Source organism: Coffea eugenioides, chromosome 2 (genome assembly GCF_003713205.1).
Source record: "Coffea eugenioides isolate CCC68of chromosome 2, Ceug_1.0, whole genome shotgun sequence".
Taxonomy (NCBI): domain Eukaryota; kingdom Viridiplantae; phylum Streptophyta; class Magnoliopsida; order Gentianales; family Rubiaceae; genus Coffea; species Coffea eugenioides.
Window position 1 is genome coordinate 6654078 of NC_040036.1, and position 21252 is coordinate 6675329.

At 36.4% G+C, this 21252-nt stretch overlaps 2 protein-coding genes across 4 annotated transcripts; one reads left to right on the forward strand and one right to left on the reverse strand.

The window, feature by feature from the left end:
• Nucleotides 1–998: 998 nt before the first annotated feature.
• Nucleotides 999–10278, forward strand: LOC113760456 (nuclear pore complex protein NUP88). Of its 3 annotated transcripts, XR_003467041.1 has the most exons (11): nucleotides 999–1474; nucleotides 2105–2256; nucleotides 2600–2722; nucleotides 3746–3890; nucleotides 4628–4689; nucleotides 5059–5275; nucleotides 6129–7043; nucleotides 8190–8439; nucleotides 8675–9235; nucleotides 9696–9752; nucleotides 9862–10278. XR_003467041.1 is itself a non-coding variant. In XM_027303036.1 (9 exons), exons 1-9 carry the CDS (start codon nucleotides 1157–1159, stop codon nucleotides 8935–8937), a joined length of 2445 nt encoding a protein of 814 aa, XP_027158837.1. In that variant the 5' UTR covers nucleotides 999–1156; the 3' UTR covers nucleotides 8938–9383. The 3 variants fall into 3 exon arrangements, 1 of the variants encoding a protein (XP_027158837.1); XR_003467040.1 differs by having other exon boundaries at nucleotides 9696–10278; XM_027303036.1 differs by lacking the exons at nucleotides 9696–9752; nucleotides 9862–10278 and having other exon boundaries at nucleotides 8675–9383.
• A 161-nt stretch (nucleotides 10279–10439) lies between these two features.
• On the reverse strand, nucleotides 10440–17089 carry LOC113760457 (cytochrome P450 90A1). Its single transcript, XM_027303037.1, has 8 exons — nucleotides 16353–17089; nucleotides 15487–15636; nucleotides 15099–15353; nucleotides 11501–11587; nucleotides 11326–11404; nucleotides 10994–11100; nucleotides 10763–10902; nucleotides 10440–10662 (listed from the first exon to the last, which is right to left on the reverse strand). The coding sequence occupies exons 1-8, from the start codon at nucleotides 16884–16886 to the stop codon at nucleotides 10548–10550; spliced, it is 1467 nt and encodes a 488-aa protein (XP_027158838.1). The 5' UTR covers nucleotides 16887–17089; the 3' UTR covers nucleotides 10440–10547.
• Between the last annotated feature and the right edge of the window lie 4163 nt (nucleotides 17090–21252).

The following is a 21252-nucleotide window of genomic DNA, read 5'->3' on the forward strand; positions in this document are numbered from 1 at the left end:
CATTAATATTAAAAAAATTTTAAAATATGACTTAGGCAAATTTTATTAGTAATTTAATGGCTTACTTGATTATCATCTAAATTTATAAAATTAATATTATTCTAATATCATATATTAAATTTTTGACAATTCTACTTTATAATAGAATTTTAGTAATACGATTTAAGAATTTTGATTTTAAAATTAGGTTAAAGGGTTACACTGTGATGTGATGGTTTGAAAATTAGGATTTCAGGTAAAACGTTAAACCTTCAAACCTAATTAAGATTACATTTTACCAGAAAAAGAATACTTCATCGCGATTACCTTTTAATAAAAGTTACGTTTTATTAAAAAGTAAAAAAAAAAAAATCGCTTGTGAGAGGCGATGCATTAAAAAAACAAACCATTCCAAAAAAAACAAAGCGATCCAAAAATAAATGAAAAGTATAATTATTTTTATTAGAAGCCTCACATCACAGATGCGGCGACCCCTTTTTCCGGTAAACCCCACCAAACAACACCATTTTTCTGACAATTTTCAATTTTAATGATATTCTAAGAAATTCGCTGCAGTTTGCATATACGAGATATTATTTTGAATATTTATTATAGTATTTTTTATGACGTGACATATATAAAATAAAAAAAATTTAAAAAGATAAAAAATATAATAAAAAATATATTAATGATGCAAGTAAATAATTTTTATATCCAAACAAATATAGTAGTGTTTGGTATTTTGTCCCTTAAATTAATAATCCACCAATTTGCTAGTCTAGTGCTGAATGTTTGTGTACGCTGTACATATTGGTGAGAGAATTGTTTTAACAAACTCATCCATCCATTTCTCTTCTTTTCCTTCCTTTTCCTTCGACTTAGAAGGTCCCAAACAGAGGAAAGATTGAACAATTCCCTTCTTTTCTTTCCAAATTCCCCATCCAAACAGCGCGTACATGACCGATAGACCTCCCTCTGGGGGAAAAAAAAAAGGGGAAAAAAAAAAAGAACAGTTCAGTACTATCTAGCGTGCGGAAGCAGCACGACGTCGTGGAGCAATTAGCAACAGCGAAACTGGAGCCGAAGTTGTAAGTTTTGTGGGCGGCGGAGAGCATAGTGCAGGACGGACGACACCCAAATTGGCCGCGAACCAAACAGAGAGAGGGAGAGGGACACAATGAGATTCAATTTCAACTTCATAGGGCTAGACGATTCCGGTGACGGCCTTGAATCCCTATCTTCTCCGTCTACTTCAACCCCAAAAGAAGATGTTGAATGGCTTCCGCTCCAACACCACCCTATTTTCACTTCCGCTGCCGATGGCGCTCTTCCTCCCTCCTCCTCAGCCTCCTCTAAAACGCTCACGAATCTCTTGGCATGGGATGGAGCCTCGCGCCTCTACTTTTGGGACTCACAAAAACAGTGTCTCCACCGGATTTCTGTTCAGCTTGGCGAGCCTGATCCTAGTTCTATACTCGCCGCTTCTCCTTCTAAGGTCCCTCCCCTTCCGCTCTCCTCCTTCTTTTCCATGCAATTTTTTCAGCTGAACTGATAGCCTTGATAGTTATGTGCGTCTACTTATTTTTCTCGTTCATACGTTTCACGGGGCGTCCAGGTCCGGCGGCTAGGGTTTACTAGCGGTTCGTCGAGGTGGAAAGAATTGAGATGATAAAAGCGTAATGAGCGGGGAAATTAGAACAGAACACGAACGGAATTGTATTAATTAAATTGTGATGAATTGCTTTTATCATCTAATGAATAGCTTAGGCACTGATTGTACACGTTTAGGAAAGGTTTGGCTGCCTTTCACTAAGACAGCTCTAGCATGCTTTATGAGAAGCTTGTTATATTTCTTCTAAGAGATCTTAAGCACGTCCGTTCCTTTTTAATTTTAATTGTTTCAGCTGTGTCCTTATGCATTCACGCCCTATTGTTTTTCCCTCTGTGGTTTTTTTTTTTTTAAAAATTTATTTTAAAATTTTGGGCATTTTCTGACATGTTACCGCAAGATAACCAGTTCATGCTGTACGAGGACGGAAGAGGAGTCGAGTCAGTTCATGATGCTTTTCTTTTTCCTATTACATTGGGGATTATCTGTTTCTGATATATCACGTACTTTCTTAAGGTATTACAAGCAGATGTGCAGCTTAATTACGAGGTCCAGAAAATTTCCATCAATAGGCATGGATCTGCGATGCTCCTATCAGGTTCAGATCGACTGTGCGTAATGTATCTATATGGAAAGACTTCAGTCAAGGACAATATTGTTATCTGCCGGTATGTCATGAACTTCGAGCTTAAAGCAATTCCTCTTCACTGAAATGTTGTATTTCATGACGGTTGTTTTTTACTTTAGGATTTAGGGTGATTCTTGAATCTGTGCCTGGATTCTGTGGTGACTTTGATGGTGTAATGGATACTTAGTTAAATGGGTAACTGATGATTCAGCGTGATACATGCTTCTGGAATCAGAAATGAGTAGAGTCCAGTCGTCTTTGTTATTAGTATCTGGCTCTCAATTGAATGCCGCTCTAAAATGTTACTCGAATATAGTTTTTTAATCAGCTAGTTATGCTGGTAAAAATTTCTGTCACGTGATAACATTTTTCACTTTACACAGGACTGTAACAATAGGGGCAGAAATATACTTTCACAGAAGGAGTATAATCCGCATGTTGCAAGTTTATTGGCACCCTTCCAGTGATACACATCTGGGAATCCTTTCTTCTGATTCAGTATTTAGGTAACCTTTCTTCATTGACAATTATCTCAGTTGCATGTTCCTATTATAGAATATTTGCATTGGTTAAGAATTTTGATTTTCTATCCCTAGCCAAAGAAGTCCATCTAATATTTTTTGGAAAATGATATGTTTGAATGTTACTTTGATGGGATTCAAGCTCATTTGGGTAGTCAGTTTTTAGGTGTAGTTTAAGAGAAGTATATGTTTAAGGCATGGTAAGCCCTTTCAAACTGGCATAATGGTTTTACAGAGAACCTCATTTATGGTGATTGCTTGTATTGGAGATCTCTGCAAAATTCTGATTCATGCCTGTTACCGTGGCACTATAATCTTGATGAAATCTTAAAATGATCCTTGTTATGTTAAAACGTCTTTCCTTTGGGTTCCCTTTCAAAACTTTGGGGCTGAATTACTGATGTTAGGATTTATTTTTTTTCCTGTTAACTGAAGATGTAGAAAACGAGAGGAGGATGGTTTTGATACAGCTAATTTTTACTAATTTCCTAATTTCAACAATAAAAGGCATAGGCTTTCCCTGGAGTCACTATGCACTTTTTTGAGGAATTAAAGATGCTATTTACTTGAGCTCAGATTATGACATTAATTTTTATATTTTTGGTCTTTTCTTGTTGTGTAAGTCAACAAGCAAACTCATATTACACAAGTGATGGTCTTCAAATATTATGCCATGAATGTCGCACTTTGAGACTCTTTAAAGCTCTTGGATGTATGTATTTTTATAGCTTTCACGTGTTGGAGGCTCACTGAAGATGTGTCATTGCTAAATTTAGTTGACTGGTGGAAAACTAATCTTTCTTACGTACAAAAGATGAAATACACCATTTTACTTTGATTGGTAGAACAAAACTCCGACATCTAACAGTTAATTTCTGAGAACTCGAAGAAGTTTCCTTATATGTAAGATGTCATTCTTGGAATAAAGTGTGTGCAATCCATTGTAGCCAAGTATTTCTCGTCTTTCTCATTTTGAGAGTGACTATCTTTCTCTTCCTTATTTTGCAGAATTTTTAATTTGTCTATGTCTCTTCAGCAACCAGAACAGGAATACTATTTGCAGCCTGTGAAGTTTGGCAGTTCAACTAGAGCTTCGTCAATCTGCCCTGTTGATTTCTCCTTTGGTGGCAATCATTTATGGGACAGATTTAGTGTGAGTTAAATTCAATTTTCCATTATTTATTGCTTACCTTTTTACATCAAAAGATAAGCAAGTGAAATAGTCTAAACCATTCTGCTAAAGCGAGAAAAGTTAGCATAAAACCATTCAGGAAGATTGTTGCACTACCTTTGTTCTTGGATGTGACAAATATTTGGAGTTGAACCATGTTTGCACCTTTGCAAGCATGTTAATTAATAGTCGAGATATGTATGCATCCAACCATCACATAAAATGTTTCTTTTTTGTTTCTAACATTCTTATCACAGTTTCTGATTTTCAAATTTGATTTTTTTTTCTAATGTACAAAATCCTGATTCTTGTTTTATGCTTGAACAAAAATATTTAGATCCTCCAGCTAATTGGTACCATCTATGATTCATGCTCAAGTTCTTTGTGATGTCCAAGATTGTTGCTTCTATCTCTGGCTTTCTTGACGCTCTTTGGACATCATGATCTCTGCTAATCTCTGTCTCAGTAAATGTCCTGTAGTTCTCCCTGCTAATCCCTTTTAGTGATGTTCCAGTACTCTTGTGGCTAGTAATTCAAACTATTTTGTATTACCTTTGTTTCATCTAACTAATTACTTGTTTGTCTCTTGCATATACAATCAAGTGTTGCTAGAGTAGTGATTCTGTTTCTTTATGCATTTGTTACAGCCTTCTCAACCCTTATGGGATATACTTTGAGAGGTTACGTTGGCATATTGATTATTATATTCCATTCTACAGGTTTTCATTTTATTCAGCGATGGATCAGTTTATGTTCTTTGCCCCATTATACCATTTGGAAGGTAATTGCTCATTTATGCTCAACATATCAGTAAATTTAGAGGGAGCCACTAACTACTTCTCTACTGTGTTTGGCTGAACTCTGCATGATGTGTTAGCATCTGAGCCAGGTTCGTCGCTTGCATGCTTGGTTTGTATTATTGTCATGCAGATCAAGAGTAGTAGATTCCTGAATTGCTCATGGAGTTGATGTTTGTTACTTGACGAAATGATCTAACTGTAGAAACACTAATTTCTTGACACAGTGTATCATTGGGATGCTTCTAGTGCTTTTTTTTATAATATACTAAATTGTTTGCAATTGTTTAAGTAGTTCTCTCTGGAATGTAATTGAGTAAATTGATGAGCTGAATTTTAATGATTTTTCCCAGTGTTTACAAGTGGGAGGCGTTGCAGGAAATTTATGTTGATGCCAAAACATTTGGGTTAAATTCTACCAACTCAAAAGCTGTTAGTAATATCAATATGGCAATCTCTTGGTTGGAAGCAATATTTCCTGAATTAAGTCAGCAATCTGCTGAAGGTGGGGATTCGTTTGCTCTTAAAGCTCGGCCTTATGCTTTTATTGACTCGTCCATAGTATTGCAGGTATCTTTTCTACCTGTCAAGCTGTCTTTTTCTCTTGTATTAACCTCTCATCTGCTTATTTATCAGATTTACATAGTTTTGAAAGCTAAGCTTTAACATGTCCTGCATGCTCATCTTCTGTGTGAACTTTCCCCAATTGCTTTTTTTTTTTTTTTAAATCATCAACTCTGATTCAGTGTAGTTATCCTTGCTGTCTTTTACTTGGAATAGACCATAATATTTGGCTTTGTTGCTCGATTAATTCTCTTGTCCTTTCCCCCAGTTTTCTGCTGCTTATTTAGAATTTAAACTTTTGATGTTCCAAGCTTGCATTGAGTAAGATAATTGCAATTGTTTGAGATGCTTTCAATAAAATGAAGCAGGAAATGCGATGAAATGGAAGAAAATACTTTTTCCCTTTCCTTATCAAGCTTTAAGATTTTTGCACCCCCCCTCCCCCAAAAAAAAAAAAGAAAGAAAAACCCTAATAAAATGACAGTTTTTGTTGCCTTTACCGATTGCCAGAGGGCTGTCCATAGGTTTCTGCTATAAACTATACTAAATAGAATAAAGAGTGGAGATATCAGGAAAATTTATGTTGGTTAGGACCCACTTAGTTCCACAATCATCTAGGTGGAATGTGAATTGGAACCAATATGTCCACATGTAACTCTCTCATTTGTCCTGGACCAACTACTAAGCTTGCCAAGTAGTTGGTGATGATCGACATAAAATTTCTTGGAGATATCATTCTTTCTGATTACCATCCATTTCATTTATCTTGATGTTCAAGCCAGGAAGTTTTCATGATGAAGTGTTGTAAATTTTGCTAGTTCTGCTGAGCAAATTGAGCTGACAACAATCATGTTTCTAGGGGCCTCTACGTAATTTTTGTCATGGTGAAAAGAAAGATACTCAAGTTCAGGATGCGGAAGGTCAAGGGCGTGCAGTTAGTTTTCTTTATAACTTAGTTAGCAAAGATTCGGTTTTGGTAATTGCTTGGAGTGGTGGACAACTACAAATAGATGCCTTCGCTGATGAGATCCAGCCAGTCTGGAAAGCTGGTAGTCCTCCTCGTCTTTTTGTTGATTCATGTGACCGCATACTTGGTATTGCTATGATTTGTGAGTCAGTTTCAAGTGATCTCTCCTTTCTGGAGCCTGATCCAACCCTTGATCGTGATGTTTGGTTGGGGCATCCAGCTCCTTTGTTGAGATTGGCTATTGTTGACTTAGCTTTACCAGGTAAAGGTGGTTCACATATTTCAATGTCTGTTGATCCTCTTATGCCTGAAAGAACATATTGCTTTCATAATGGAGGCATAGATTCTGTTGTCTTGCACTTTCTGCCTTTCTCAAGTGAGTCAGATGGCAAGGATGGGGCAAGGAGAAGTCCATCTGTAAATCCTGTGATCAGTGCCTGCCACGGAGAATCTTCCTCAACACCTTCACTCTGTGGTTTCTTGGCTTTAGCAGATTCATTTGGAGATTCATGGATTGTAGGAGTTACATATTCTCGAGAATGTATTGTGTTAGAGATGGAGACTTGGAATTTGTTGCTTCCCCCAATTGTTGATGAGGAGAAAAACCCTGCTCTTGAGGAAGAAAAACAATATACCAATAGTACAACTATTATTAGCAAGGAACTCCTTAGTGGCCCTAAAGTGGTTCTTCTGCCACCATCATCACCAAATCTACGTTCTGTAACTGCAGACTCAATTGAAGGGCGATCTACTCTTCATCAATACTTCAAACTCTTTCATGAAAATTACATGGAATATGCTTACAAGGTAGCAGCTTATCATGTTGTTTTGCATGTAATGGCCCCATTAGGTGAAACTATAAATTTGGAAGGAAGATTAGGAATATTTTCCTAGCTGTGTGTTTATGTTGTTAAGCCTTTGTTCCTTATTGACTTTGTTCGTTAAGAGATATTTATGTTTCTGATGATAATGCCTGGAATATTGACCTATAAGACTACTATGTCTTCGGAGTTGCTTTAGATGTTGGGTTATCTTATTTCACATCTAAAACCAATAATATTATTGCTCAAATTATGTCACCGATGATCTTCAAAAAGAGCATTTATGATGATCTGCTATATCAGGAAGCAAAGAATCATATTTGCTGTATGGTTTATTGTGCCTTGCAAACATTTAAATTTCCTTTTCTAAATAAGAAATGATATAACAGATTTTAATGTCACCGTTTCTTCTGTAAAAGCAATAGCTTATTGAAAAATGGTATTATTTGGTGTTGCACTGTGAACTTTACAAAGTAGAAGGATAGGCCATACACAGGAAAACTTAAGAAGGTAGACTATTAGTGGTTCATTGTCTTCTTCTGCAAACAATGCAGACATAGTGAAAATTTTCTCCTCTTTATCCCAAGTTGGATTCAGTTAGAATGCTCCCTTGAGCACCCTACTCAGTGTAGAAAGCAACCAAGTGAGAATGCTGATCTTTTCTAGGTTCTACCATGGGCTCTTGGGTGTAATGTTCAAGTTCCCACTACATTCATTTGATTCTAGATTCCTCCAAAATTGGAAACCTGTGTTGAAGATTTTCTGAACGGTGGTTTATGGTATCTTTACACCCACTCACTTCAATATGACTGGTTGTTATTCATAGTCTTCCAAATTTGCTAAGTTTTTCTATTTTTGCTCAGCTATGCTGATATAAAATGATAGTTTATACTAGCTGCCAGAAGAATTTTCACATAGGTGAAGGTTCTGAATTTTCAGAAATGCGTTAACAAGTATAAGCTAGATTCTCAACTGGCTTTTTATTTTTTAAATGAAGAAATGGTGCAAAGTTGATTCTAGGGGATAATGATCATGTCTCAAGGATATGGGGAGTTGGGACTTTTGCCTTTTTAGTCTCCCTTTTGTCTCTGTGGGGTTTTAACTCCTGTTTTCCTCCATTGACATTTTCTAGGTGTACTTTGAACTCCAGCACCATGCACCTCAGCTGAAGAAGATCATTGACAACCAGCATTCTCGTTTACAGAAAGCAGAACGAAAGCTTTTAGAAGTTGAAGAGAAGCAGGAAAAGTTAGAGAGTCGCATTACCAATGCAGTTCAGCATTGCAATGTCCTAGAAGAGCGCCTACTCAAATTGAGAAACCTGCCTGGGATACACAAAAAACCGCTTTCCAAAGCAGAGCGAGATTTTAAAGCAGAACTAGGTAACCTCAGTTAATGCTTTAAAATATCTTTTCCTCCCTAGCTGCCACTTCCTGCCAGAAAACTGATTTTCAGGTGAACAAAGTGTTGTTACTATTCATCTTGGGTTGTCATTATGGTGTAGAATTTGGTCATCATTTATGATATACATCTTTGAAGTGATTATTCCTTTACCATTTCATGGATCAAATTCTTTGTCGATACGTTGTCTTATAGACCAATTAAACAATTTTGCAGACAGATATAATGGCGTGGAATTAGATGCATTGCGGTCATCCATTGAAGCTTTGGATGCAAGGTTGAAAAGATTTGAAAATTCTCAACAGGCCAACCAACATACTCAAGTATCAGGGAAGAGGATGAATTATATGCCAGCAGAGGAAGTATCCAAGCTCAGATCCTCGATTGAAAAGCTTTCACTTGTCAATAATGAGAATACTAAGATGGTTAAACTCATAGAGCCTGCTCTGAGAAACCTTGAAATCAACAGCACTCAATGAGGCATTTGCAGTTCAATTTGGCATCGTTTTGCTGGCTCATTGGTGGTCAAATTGGACAAGTTCAAGCTTGCAATCTACTCAGGAGATGCTGTTTACTTGGTAGCTAGAACCATCTTTTTGCTACTGCTACCCTTGCTTCTGTAAGTGTCAGATATGGAAATTCTTTGATGGTTGCATGCTGGTCCCACCTGTTGCTCTTGCTGTTTACAACTCAAGCTGAAGCTTCGCAGGCGCGCAAATAATTTTGTGACTAGTTGTTCTTTAACAACTGAAATTTGTATGTGACATGACTCATGAGGTTAGAAAAGATTCAGTTACAGAATTGTATGTGCAGTCTCGTGATATTCTATTGTCAAATGTGGTTCCATTAAAATTTATTGCACCTTTTTAAGGTTCTTTGAGTAATCAATTTGCTAAAAGCTTTACTGCTGTGTTTTTATTTGTTAGTACAGTGGTTTGCAGAACATTTTGAAAAGTACTTTTTGAGCCATTTTCAAGTGAAGATGTATGTTTTCGGCATACAATCTAATTCTCATAATTGGAATCAAATCAACATATGTTTCCAGCATGTCGTATATGAGTCCAAATTTTTTATTTAAATTCCATATCGCCCCCAATACTTTGAATAGCACCTTTTTTTTCCTTAATTAGCTTTCCATTATATGGTTTACACGAGTTGCATTATTTAATACTATATATGTGAATTGCCAGCTTAAAATCTATTAATATGACTATTTTTTGAATTTTTTTTTTTATAGGATCTTACAATCCTACGATTATACAGTTCGATCCTGTGAACCTCAAAATGATCCTAGGTGAGATCCTGATTTTGAGAACTTTGCTTTCAGAAGTTGTATGAAAGTGGTTTCCTATTTCTGCGCCGGTTTTAGGCAGATGAGCAATTTTTGGTCTACGTTATTGTAGTCAAATATGTCCGCACGTTTTTACGAGTGTTCTACAGCTGCCATGAGAAAGTTTGTGTTGCTGGACTCCTCCAAGGATACAGATGGTCTTTCAGTTTTCTTTATGCCTTATTAAGATGCAAAAACCAGAATGTCTCTCTGCCACAACCATTGAACATCAATCTGCTAGAGATGTTCCGCTTTGAAACTTCAGGAATGTTGAGCTTTCAGTTAATGTCCTTTCCTGGGGGTATTTGTTTCATCGGTAATGAAGTTGTGCCTCAGCTACTTCCCTCGTACCTCTTAAGAGTGAAATAAACATTCGAGGAGCACAATGATCAGAGCACGACCACTGAGTAAAAAGTTGCACATCTTATGGTACTATTGAAATAAACTCTAAAGAATTCTGTAATTTGACGCACTTACTGAATGGTCCCTTTCTTTTTTGGACTTGAGATTGATAAAAATGACGAGTTCTCACTTGCCAAAATTTTTTGCATCAGCAATTAGCACATTAATCTCCTTGTTCCCAATCTAGGTCCTTCTGTCATTATTGTAGTACTAGTTTTTGATGGGTTTTTTGTTTGCATCATTTGATCCTGAATGTGCTAAACTGTATAATGATATTTTATTAAGTCCCAGTACATACTGCTGACTAAAGCTGGATTCCTAGAATCTGATAGCCATATATTTCTCCCTATTAGGCCTCTATACTTCTTTACACGGCCCGGACACAACTCTACTCTGGACGATGATTGGGCAGCGCTTCTGCGTTCTTGTTGTTGGGAAAAAAACCAGCTTGTCTTGCTCAGCAGGAAGCCAACTGTTGATCAAAGTTTTTATCAACGAGAACAGTTAATTTAGGTGAACTTAAATCTTAGATAATAAATACCTAGTTAGGCGTCGATGAATGAGATAGATACCTGAAACGGGTAACTATGTGGTGAAGGAAAACTGAGAGCTCTACCCTGGCAAGCTCATAACCTGGACAACGCCTTGGTCCTCCACCGAACGGTGTAAATACATTTAGCGGACTTGTTGCTCCAGGAGTGTTGTTATTAATCTAATAAGAGTACAGAGAGAATCTGAACAAATTAAAATGAGTGAGAAAATAATAGTCTGAGAGAATATATGAGAGGCTATCAGGCAAGTACCTGCCATCTCCATGGATTAAAAGAGCGAGCATCTTTAAAATATTCCTGATTCAGATGGACTGCCCTCAGTGAAGCGAAAACCTTCCATCCTTTTGGAATTGTGTAACCTGCTTGGGGAAAGGTTGAATTAAGTATGTGTTTATGCAACATCTAATCCTAATAATGTTGTTGATGGGCAGGGAAGAAGGTAGATCCATGCAGATTCAAGATTCCAGCAGTGAATATCTCGTATAGTCAGGTATATAAATTATCTCATCAGCTCTTCATTCGCAGTCCAAATGCTTTATACGGACACTACAAATTATGTACTTGAATTGGCTGCTAATTCTAACCTTTCATATTGACATCTGTTATTGCTCGCCTAAACACCCCACTGATTATGTTAGCTATCCGAAGAGTTTCATTCACTACCTGAAAAGCACATCATACTCCGTTATTTAGAGAAAAAGTAAGATGCAAGTCACTACAGCACTGTTAAAATTTCCCCCCCTCATTCGACAGACTTACACACTGGGTGAAAGGCATTGATTTGTAATCTTCCCACGTCAACGCCTCTTTTTCACCTTTTCTTGCTCTGATCTCATCTTGTTCCTCCTGCCAAAGTCAAAAAACAAAAAAGAAAAAGATAAATCATCAGTTCGAAATCTCAGCGAATCTTTTAATTTCCATCCTGAAGCCTCGTTGCATGGTTGAGTAATTTCACATTACCCTTCTCCAAAGAGGACAAAAACTACTGCATTCATTTTACTAAACCATGTATCATTTGACAGTATGAACATGTTGGTAATGATGATATATTGTGCCGCAGAGCTTGTCTACGTTCTAGTGGAACATTCATCAAAACCAAAATCACAATCTGAGAATCATCCATCACCAATTGATGAGTCATTGACCCCTTTGTTTTCTCAAAATAGCACCCGGCAAAGCAGATGGTTATTACATTTACTATTACTCTGTTATTATCAATTCATTGGAAACTACTCCATAAAAGGTCCTGTAGAATATTTACCGCGTAAATGCAAGGCAGTTGGTTGGTGTTGTATACTATTGAGCGGCCATACGGCAGGTACAGTAGTCTTAGGAATAAAAAAACGGGTGTGTGGCAACTGGTAAACCTCCAGATTACGACAGCAGCAGCAGTACTACTACTACTACTACTAGTATTTTCTTGAAATCAGCACCAAACTTTTCCCGAGGATTCATTTTCTTCCTCCCTTGGAGCCCTTTAGTCCAACCCTTTACATAGCGGCCAGCCTAGGTTCTCCCCACATCTCACTGCTGTTTTAGTAAAAAGCTGCATCCTCAAGCATGATCCCCATATCTTTTAGACAAAGAGGTAGAGGAGTAAAGGAAATTACAAATATTGCCCTCCATAGGGACAGCTCACGGACAATAGTTAGGAAAAGTCTGACAAAGAAATACACTAGTGTTGCGGAAAAAGTAGGAGCAGTGTTGGGCGTGCAGATCAGATTTTTCTCAGACATCGAGGGATTGCCAGACATCAACTTGATGTTGTCCAGTTCCTTCCTCCTCCTCTCGCTGTAGCAACTGACTAAAATGTCTATAGTTGCTCAGGAAAAGCATTTCGTATTGTTTGACTTTCCGAACACCGACCGTGTGCCCATTCGACTCTGTCCCTCTTACCATTCGACTCACTTTTGGTGGAGAGAATAGCTTTTACTACTATTTGTTAAAAAGTCCTAAAGAACCAATTACTACCAGTCGCTAGGATTTTGTTGGTAGAAGGGGATGGCTATTAGGACTCGTTAAAGAACAATTCCCACAGCACCACGCTTCTTCAGTATGGTACTAGTGTACTACCAAATTACTGCTACCATGTCGTACTACTAGACTTTATTGCCACCAAAAGTAATACGCATCAATAATGATGACACTAATCAATTGTCCATACCTTTTCAGAACAACAAAAAAAAGCTGTCTACACCTAAATTTTTTTACTTTTCTTTTGTCCCGAAATTGGAGATTGATTGAATTGCATTTTTTCGAATTTTCTTTTGTAAAAAAATTACTGTAATAATTTGATATATATGGTGTAAAATGGATGATTGAAAAATATGTTCACAGAAAACGTAACAATTAATTTTGCTTTAGCCAAACATGGCCTAAGATAAAAGTTAAAACTACATAAGCTTGTTTGCTTCTCCCTCTCTCTTTTCTTTCATTGAAGGAATACAAACTTCTCTCACAATACCCATAAGGCATCAAATCCTCTATCCCGGAATTATTCTCTTAATAAGAAGACAAGAATTAGACTGTAGTATTACTATTATATGTTTCTGTTTGTCTGATGCCCAAGAGTAATATTGTCAAAACTCATTCGGCTTAGTGAATCCTAAGCCAGTATTGGGTAGTTTGTTTAGATTGGGCATTATTTACCCAGTTTTATTTACTTATATCATCATTACAATTTTCAATACACCTTTTTATCTTTTCAATTACCTTTTTATCTCACATACATCACATTACAAAAAGTGCTACAGTAAAAATATCCCAAATAATCTCAAATAACTTACAATCCAAATAAATTATTTTCTTACGAAAAATTTAAAAAAGGGAAGAGAAAAGGTCAAACTACAAACACGCCTAACCTTTGATACCTGCTGTCCCGTGGAAGTTCTATTAGGGCGGTAGTGCCAACATAAGGGAAAGTGATGCTTTGTTTTCTATTTATGTCACATACATTTCCATGATGTAAAGCAAGAATGGAGGCTCAAAGATACCAAATTGAAGTTACATCGCAGACTCCAAAATCACACATGGGGGCTAAAGCTAAACATTGAAAAGTCAAAACTTCTCTCATCTCTCTGTCTTCTTTTTTTTCTTTTTTTCTTTTTTTTCTTTTCCGAGTCGTTATTGTTTGTATTTGGATCTAATTTGTCGGCCACTCTCTAAGTATAGATGCCAAATGTGTGTAAGATCGCTTAAACACATGACATAATAAGTTTGTTTGGATAAGAGTTTATTTGGATGATTTATTTGAGATATTTACTGTAGCACTTTTTGTGATGTGATGTATGTGAGATAAAAAGGTGATTGGGAAGATAAAAAGGTGATTGGGATTTGTGAGAATAAATTAAGCAAACCAAATTCTCTCTATCCAAACAAACTCAGTACTGTCTATCGAATTAGACAATCAAAGCAAACAAAATTTAGCGCCAACCTAAGTACATCAACAGCAACGTGAGGTACCTATCAACACTGGTACGCCACTCCGTTTTGTGAGGGCTAAGTTTAACCAACCTCCTCTTTGTCAATTACGACTATTTATTAATTACTCTTTTGCCTCTCAGACCTATAGGGAAATCCTTTTAGCCAGGTTATGTAGTACTATGAAAGTTCAATAGCTTGAGACTGATGTGGTGAAAAAGTAATTACCACTGCTGTAAAATCTAGGACAGGCGGAGAAGGTGAAAAACTTCCCAGCAATCCCACTTTTTTTTATTTTCTATTTTCTTGATAATTTTTTAGGGATGATTTGAATTTTAGTTCAAATAAAGCACAACAACATGATGCGACTTTTAAAAAAATTTTAGGAGACAAACTTTTTAAAATTTTTTATTTTAGCGATGTGATGTTTATAAAATAATAAAAATAATTAAGTAATGTGTCGTCACAGAATATCCTAAAAACTTTTTTTTTTGTTTTGTTTTGTATGAAAATGTACACAACCCAAAGGGACTCAGACTACTATCTCCTCCATTACACGGAATTTCTATAATAGCTCTACGTTGCAACCTCCAAAGATTTGCTTGGATAAGAATTTAGATAAGGTGGGTTGATGATTTTATCCATGAGAGGAAAGACCAACATGCTGGATGGTGATGGGGTCTGGCCCCATTATTTGAGATGGGTCATTCTATTCTACCATATACTACAAGAAAAGAAAAATTAAAGGAAACGAATGTTCATTTTATATCAAAAAGTAATGAAGGGAAAAAGAACTTCTTCTTTTTTTTTTTTTTGGGGGTTCCAAAAAAGAAAGGAAGAAAAAAAAAAAAAAAAGAGAGGAGGAGGACAACAAAGAAGAAGACGGAGAAGTTGAATAAAGGAGTAGAGGAAGTGGATAGATAACTAAAAAACGCACCTTGAGCTGAGACAAAGCAAGAGGGGTCTCGGTTAAGAACTTGACGGCGAGCGTCATGATGGTGGAAGTGGTATCATAGCCGGCCACCAGCAAAGCTAGCAAGAAATCCACAATCTCCTCGTCCGAGAATCCTCCTCCGTTCCCATCTTCGTCCAACAATGCCCCCAACATATCATTCTTTCTCTCTCCTCTCTCACTCTCTTTCCTCCTCTCCCTCACCACCAGGCTCAATGCCTCGGCCACCTTTGTTCGAGCCTGCACATTTCAATTATGAAAGATTCTCAGGAAAAAAAGATTTCCCATGCACCCAAGCTATATTAAAAATGTAAACCCCACCAGGTATCATGATTTACTAGTTGTATTCGAATAAGAAGAGAGAAAGCTTTACTTGAATGGCTCTGCGATAAGTAGGGGAAAAAATGCGCAAAGGAACTGAGAAGAAGCCCTCTATAACCAGCATATACTCTTTCATGAGGTTCTGAGTCCACTCGCATGGATCAAAACTCATCAGCTGCTTCACCGTCAGATAGAACGTGATCTGCAAATAAACAAAACGCAGCTCCATATATATATTAGATGTTTAAATAAAGGAGCACAAATAAAATACCACGTTAAAAATAGAAAAAAAAAATATCAAAACTCATTAATCTTCACTGTAACACTACTGTTTATACCCCTAGAATAGAAACTTCCAACTACTCGAGTACTGATGAAGCATTAAAAAAGGAAGAAAAAAAATAAACAAATGCTCAAAAGGCAAACAGAATAATTACTTCATACGCATGCACATGCTGATTCATGTCCTGAACTCTAAAGCTTCCTTTTTTATTGTTTCTTTTTTTCTAATAAAAATGTATTGTATTCCTCTGCGGCTGGCTGCAAACTTTTGGTGGGATTTTGTAAAACACACACTTAGGAGCCATGAAAATCTGACTCATATTCATTTCTTTTCTCTTCTCTTAAGTTTTACCCTACCACACCACACCAGCGTGAATGATAACAAGCACTCCTCAGGAACTCAGCCCATGAAGTTAAGTGGCTGCTGCTAAAGTACGCCAACCAGCGTTCAATTAATCAGTGATCAACTTCTAAAGTGCGCCTGGCGTGGGGTCTGTCTATTCAGGTGGATAAATTTTTCTTCCTTTGCCGTTCCACAACCGAGTTGACTCGGAATCTTCTTTCCATTCTATTCTATTTTTTTTTTTCGGCATCGTATACTTACTTAATAGTACACCAGTATATGATTCTCTTTACCTTCTTGGCTTCGTCCAAGAGAAGCACGCGGCCGGTCCAAGACTCCATGTTGAGCCGGACCAACCGGTCTATGTCCATCAACAAATGATCCTTCATGATGGAAGAATTCGCGAAGCTCATAGTCAAGGAATGCATTCTCTTGTGGAGGCTCCCTCTCATGAGCAGCAGGGAGTGCCTCCCCAGCAAGTTGGATATGGAACCCGGATAACTCGACTCGAAAAGCTTGCCCTCGTTTTGGAGAATGAGCCGGTTCATTTCCGGGTCAGCCGAAAACACGGTCGGCTCGCCGAAAACGTGGGTGGTGAACAGGGAACCGAATTTAGACACTCTATCATCTATAAAGGGTTCCGGGTTTTCAGTCTTATAAGCTGAAATGAGCTGAAGGGTTTCTCCGATGAAGGGTAGGCCGAAGTTTCCAGGCGGGAGGCGGCGCCGACGGCGGGTGAAGTGGGCGGTGGTGGTGCGGAGGAGGAAGAAGGAACCGAAAGAGATGAGGAGGGAAAAGAGAGTGTAGAGGAAGATGTTGGCGGCCATGGGAATTGGAGCTGGTAGCTTATTCAATTCACATAGGTGGGATTCGATTAAATAGCGTGAATCGTGAATATAAAAAGAGAGACAGAGATAGCAGTGACTACTTACTGACTAGCGAGTGTTTGGGGGGTTACTGACTGTTGTTTGGTTTCTTTGGGTTTAAATCTGGAAGCGAAAGAGCTGCGAATTTAAGAGAGAGAGAGAGAGAGAGAGGAGAGAAAATATAGAGATGGGGATGGGGGAGAAGGGGGAAGGGGGGCATTAATGGAGGGACGCAGGCACACGGGTGGGTACTACATCAGATGAGATGGACAATTATTATGAGAGAATTATTATGATTTATGAGAGAGGAGAGTATCTGGAAGGAGAGGAAAGGAAATCTAGGAAGGATGGCTTTGATTTTGAAGCGAATTATTATGAGAAATCTAGGAAAGGAAATCTAAGAGAATTATTATGATTTATGATTTTGATTAATGGAGGGAGGCAGGCACACCTGTTCTCACTAATGCGGCATATTTACTACCGTATTTGGCATTTTGTAATCACTAATTTCCACAATGATGACACTCTCATCCTACTTCGAATTCGTTCGTAAGAACTAAGAGCAGGTGTGCATGGATAGGTGATTATTAAAATTTTATTTATAATAATTAATACTTTTTATGATGTAATGCATATAAAATAAAAATATATATAAAAATGTAATTAAAAGATATGTTGTAAAATAATATTTATTTTAAAAAAAAAAACTTGTATCCAAACACACTCATTGTAGCTCTTCTCATCATTCATACGAAAATAATTTTTTTAAAAAAATTACGTGCTAATTTTTTGAAGTGAATTTTGGATTTCAACCTAAAAATTGTTAAATATCATAAAGCACTTTACTGCTGCGGTTAAACTCCATCAAACGACCAACATATAATAAATAACAAACTATACTTGTTCATTCTTCAAAAAATTTTACCCAGTCATTTATTTATTTTTTTGGCTCATTAATCAAAAAATAAAATGCCACGACAGATCAAAAGTTTAATGATAATTTCACTTTAACTTCTTTCATTCCATTCCAATAGACAACTTACAGTCCAAGATAGAGTGAAATTAGGCGGTCAAAATCATATTACATTGAGTCCGTTTGGATTGCTATATTCTAGAATTTTTATAAAAAAATATATATTATAATAATTTAATATACGTGAAATAAAAAATAATTAAAAATTATGTTCACAAAAAAAAAAATTTTTTGAAGAAAAAATAACAATTCAAACGTAAAGATTTTGTTACCATCTATCTCCACAGTCAAATAAATTAGTGAACTTTACAAATGCATTTTTATACTTGCTAGTAATTTTGAATCGAGCCATCCGAGACAATGCACCGGTTGCTTTGTCAATATATGCAAAGCTGTGTTCATCTGCATGTGCTGATTCATGAAATTATTAAAAGGACATTCGTAAATTGGCTAGTAATCCACGCTGTTTCTTTGCTTCTTTTTGTTTGTGTACCAAAGCGAAAGGTTCGTCGTACAAACTTCAAACAGCAGTTTTAACTTTTAAATCCTGTGGTCGAATTCTAGGCTGTTTCATTTTCATGACACGCCGCTATTAATTAATAACAACGATTTTAGCGGTCTTTTCAGTGTTTGATACATATAGTATAGTAGTATAACGTTTGTGCGTTCACGCTTTCCGTCGTCCATAACTACTAGTGTTAGTGGTGCCGAATTCGTAACAAAATTATTGCGCTGTCGAAAGACAGAAATTTGAACAGAAAGACATGAATGATTTTGCTCAACCGGGAAAAAAAGAAGGACAATAATATATTATAAGAACAGTACACGGCAGTATTAATTATTTTGTTCTTTTCCAAAACAACGCTTACAAGCAACGTAATCCCTTCACCACTAGGGTTCTTCTAGGAGTATTTTTTATATAATAAAAAAATAACAGGGATGAACTATATATATATATATATATACATACAGCATGTGACTGAATTTCATATCAATCGTCACAAACAATTGTTCTAGGAATCTTTGATTTGTGGTTGACTTTCACTTAAGCACAAGGTCAACTGTAACAACTCGTTTTTTGTCATATTATCAAGGCAAATGATCATTACCCGGCTTAACAAGACGATAAGAAGCTTCTTTGCATATATATACTGCACTGTGCAAGTGAGCTGAGCTCCCCCCATCGGTAAAGTTGTTTTGTGAATTATAGGTGATAGGAGTACGGTGAAACTTATAGTATATGGTGGATGAAAATGACATTGCCATGTACATTTATTTCTTAAAATTTATATATATATTATAAAAAAAAAAACAAAATTGGTTTTTTGTGCTGATGCAACATTAAATTAAAGCCGTCAATGCAAAGCTAATAACACGACTAGAATATGAACATATCCCACCGCAAACTCGGTTGAACCAATAATTTATGATTCCACCATATAGGCATCTAATACACAACTATTTGATGCATCGAAAGTTAATGGTCCCACGAGGGACATTTAGTTCTCTACTGACCAGACATTCCTCATAGAAAAATAATATACCTGGGGAATTTGTAGATCCCATCCCACATGAATATGAGGAGGCCTACAATTATTATTATTATTATTTTGAAATGTCTGTCCAAAGTTCAAGTACTTTACTTGGCTTCCTGGATCAATTAGTAGTAGTACCACTACCAATTCTCTCTACTACAGCATTAAACATTCTCCAAGTCATGGGGTGGGTTGATGTTGTGGCCAACATTGCTATTTAAGACATATCTTTTGAATTATTAAATGGCGAACTTTGTCGTGAATCATAATTAATTAATCCCGTGGTCCGACCACAAGGAGTTTCACAATTAAATGTTACCTCCATTACGTACACACTGGAAATATTCATAGGCGGATTAGCTAGCGTTCCACACACAGATTTGACCCGCACTATCGATCCTCTCCCCCATTTATGATTTATAGGAGAAGCTGGCTGGCCGCTGGCGTTATATATATATATATTGGCGTTGTATACACATATATATATATATATATATATATATATATATACATATAGCAATCCAAACGAAAACATAAATTTTTCCACAGTACATTCTTCAATTACTCCCTCTGTTCCATTTTAATAGTCCTAATTTTTTTTTCGCACAGTTTAAGAAAAAGTATTTAACTTTGTTGGAGAAATAAATTTAGATTATTATTTTTCTAAAATACCCTCGCATTAAATAGAGTAAAACTTTATATTAATTATTCATAGAAACTTTTTGAATTGATGATTTATGAGAATTTGAATTGATGGTCAAGAAAGAATCAATCTCTTTCTTTTACATTATTTCATATTAAATCTAAATGTATTAAATGGAGTAGGTTAACAATCTATATTAAATAAGATAATTTATAATAATAACAATCTACACTAAATAAGGGTATTTTAAAGAAATTAAAAGATAACTATATTTTTCAATTGAAAAGTGAACTACAATGTGTGACACATGAAAAAGAAAAATAGAACTACGGAAGGAGTATCTTTTTTTAATTTTTCTTATAAATTTTACCTTCTTTGCATCTATAAGCAGGTAACCAAGCAACACGCGTTACTGTCCTACCCCCTCTCCAAATATTTATAGCGAAACAAACACAAGACCAAAAATGAACGAACTCCAATCTTTCCTATAATCGGTATGGTCATGTTCGTGTTTCTTATTCTCTTTTTCACTATTGATCTATTGCCTGCTATTAAAAGATCTAATTAAAGCTCAAGACTACGCGTAACTACTAAAACTACCCGGATGGAAAGAAGAAATATTGTTGAACTAGAAAGAGATGGCCTTCAACTGGCCAAAGACCTCAGCATCGCACATCTTGAAATTGAACTAGACTCTATGCTAATTGTTTCCCTCCTTAAATCTAATCCACCTGATACTCATGAACATGACTGCAGGGCGCTGATGACTACATCCCGCAAGGCATGTTTCTACCATAATTTCCGTGAAGCAAACAAATGTGCTGACATGCTGGCTAAATGGGGAGGAAGCAGTGATATTCAATACCTAGTTTTTTATCATTGTCCTGTTTTTGTTCTTCCATTTCTTTTGGATGATCTAAGAGGTGTTACGACACCAAGAATGACTGTACTAAACTAATCTCATGTTGTAGACTGCTTTATTTCCTTTGAATGCATTTTCAATTACCAAAAAAAAAAATATATATATATATATATATATTATTGAAAGAGATCCATCCAGTTTTGAAAGGACCACGAGGCTTTCTGCTTTCACAATAACGTTATGCATCAACCTTACCCTAGTGACCAAGCTATGGTGCCTGTCGTGCATCAGAAGCGCGGACCACAGCATCTAAA

Excerpts from the sequence above, each read along its gene's own strand:
- LOC113760457 (XM_027303037.1), bottom strand. The coding sequence starts at position 16,886 with ATGGCCGCCAACATCTTCCTCTACACTCTCTTTTCCCTCCTCATCTCT. Across the intron at positions 11,588-15,098 it reads TTGCTTTGTCTCAGCTCAAG|GAGGAACAAGATGAGATCAG; the intron begins GTGCGTTTTTTA and ends TGACTTTGGCAG. Across the intron at positions 11,405-11,500 it reads CAATGCCTTTCACCCAGTGT|GTAGTGAATGAAACTCTTCG; the intron begins GTAAGTCTGTCG and ends TGTGCTTTTCAG.
- LOC113760456 (XM_027303036.1), top strand. The coding sequence starts at position 1,157 with ATGAGATTCAATTTCAACTTCATAGGGCTAGACGATTCCGGTGACGGC. Across the intron at positions 2,257-2,599 it reads GACAATATTGTTATCTGCCG|GACTGTAACAATAGGGGCAG; the intron begins GTATGTCATGAA and ends CACTTTACACAG. Across the intron at positions 7,044-8,189 it reads ACATGGAATATGCTTACAAG|GTGTACTTTGAACTCCAGCA; the intron begins GTAGCAGCTTAT and ends GACATTTTCTAG.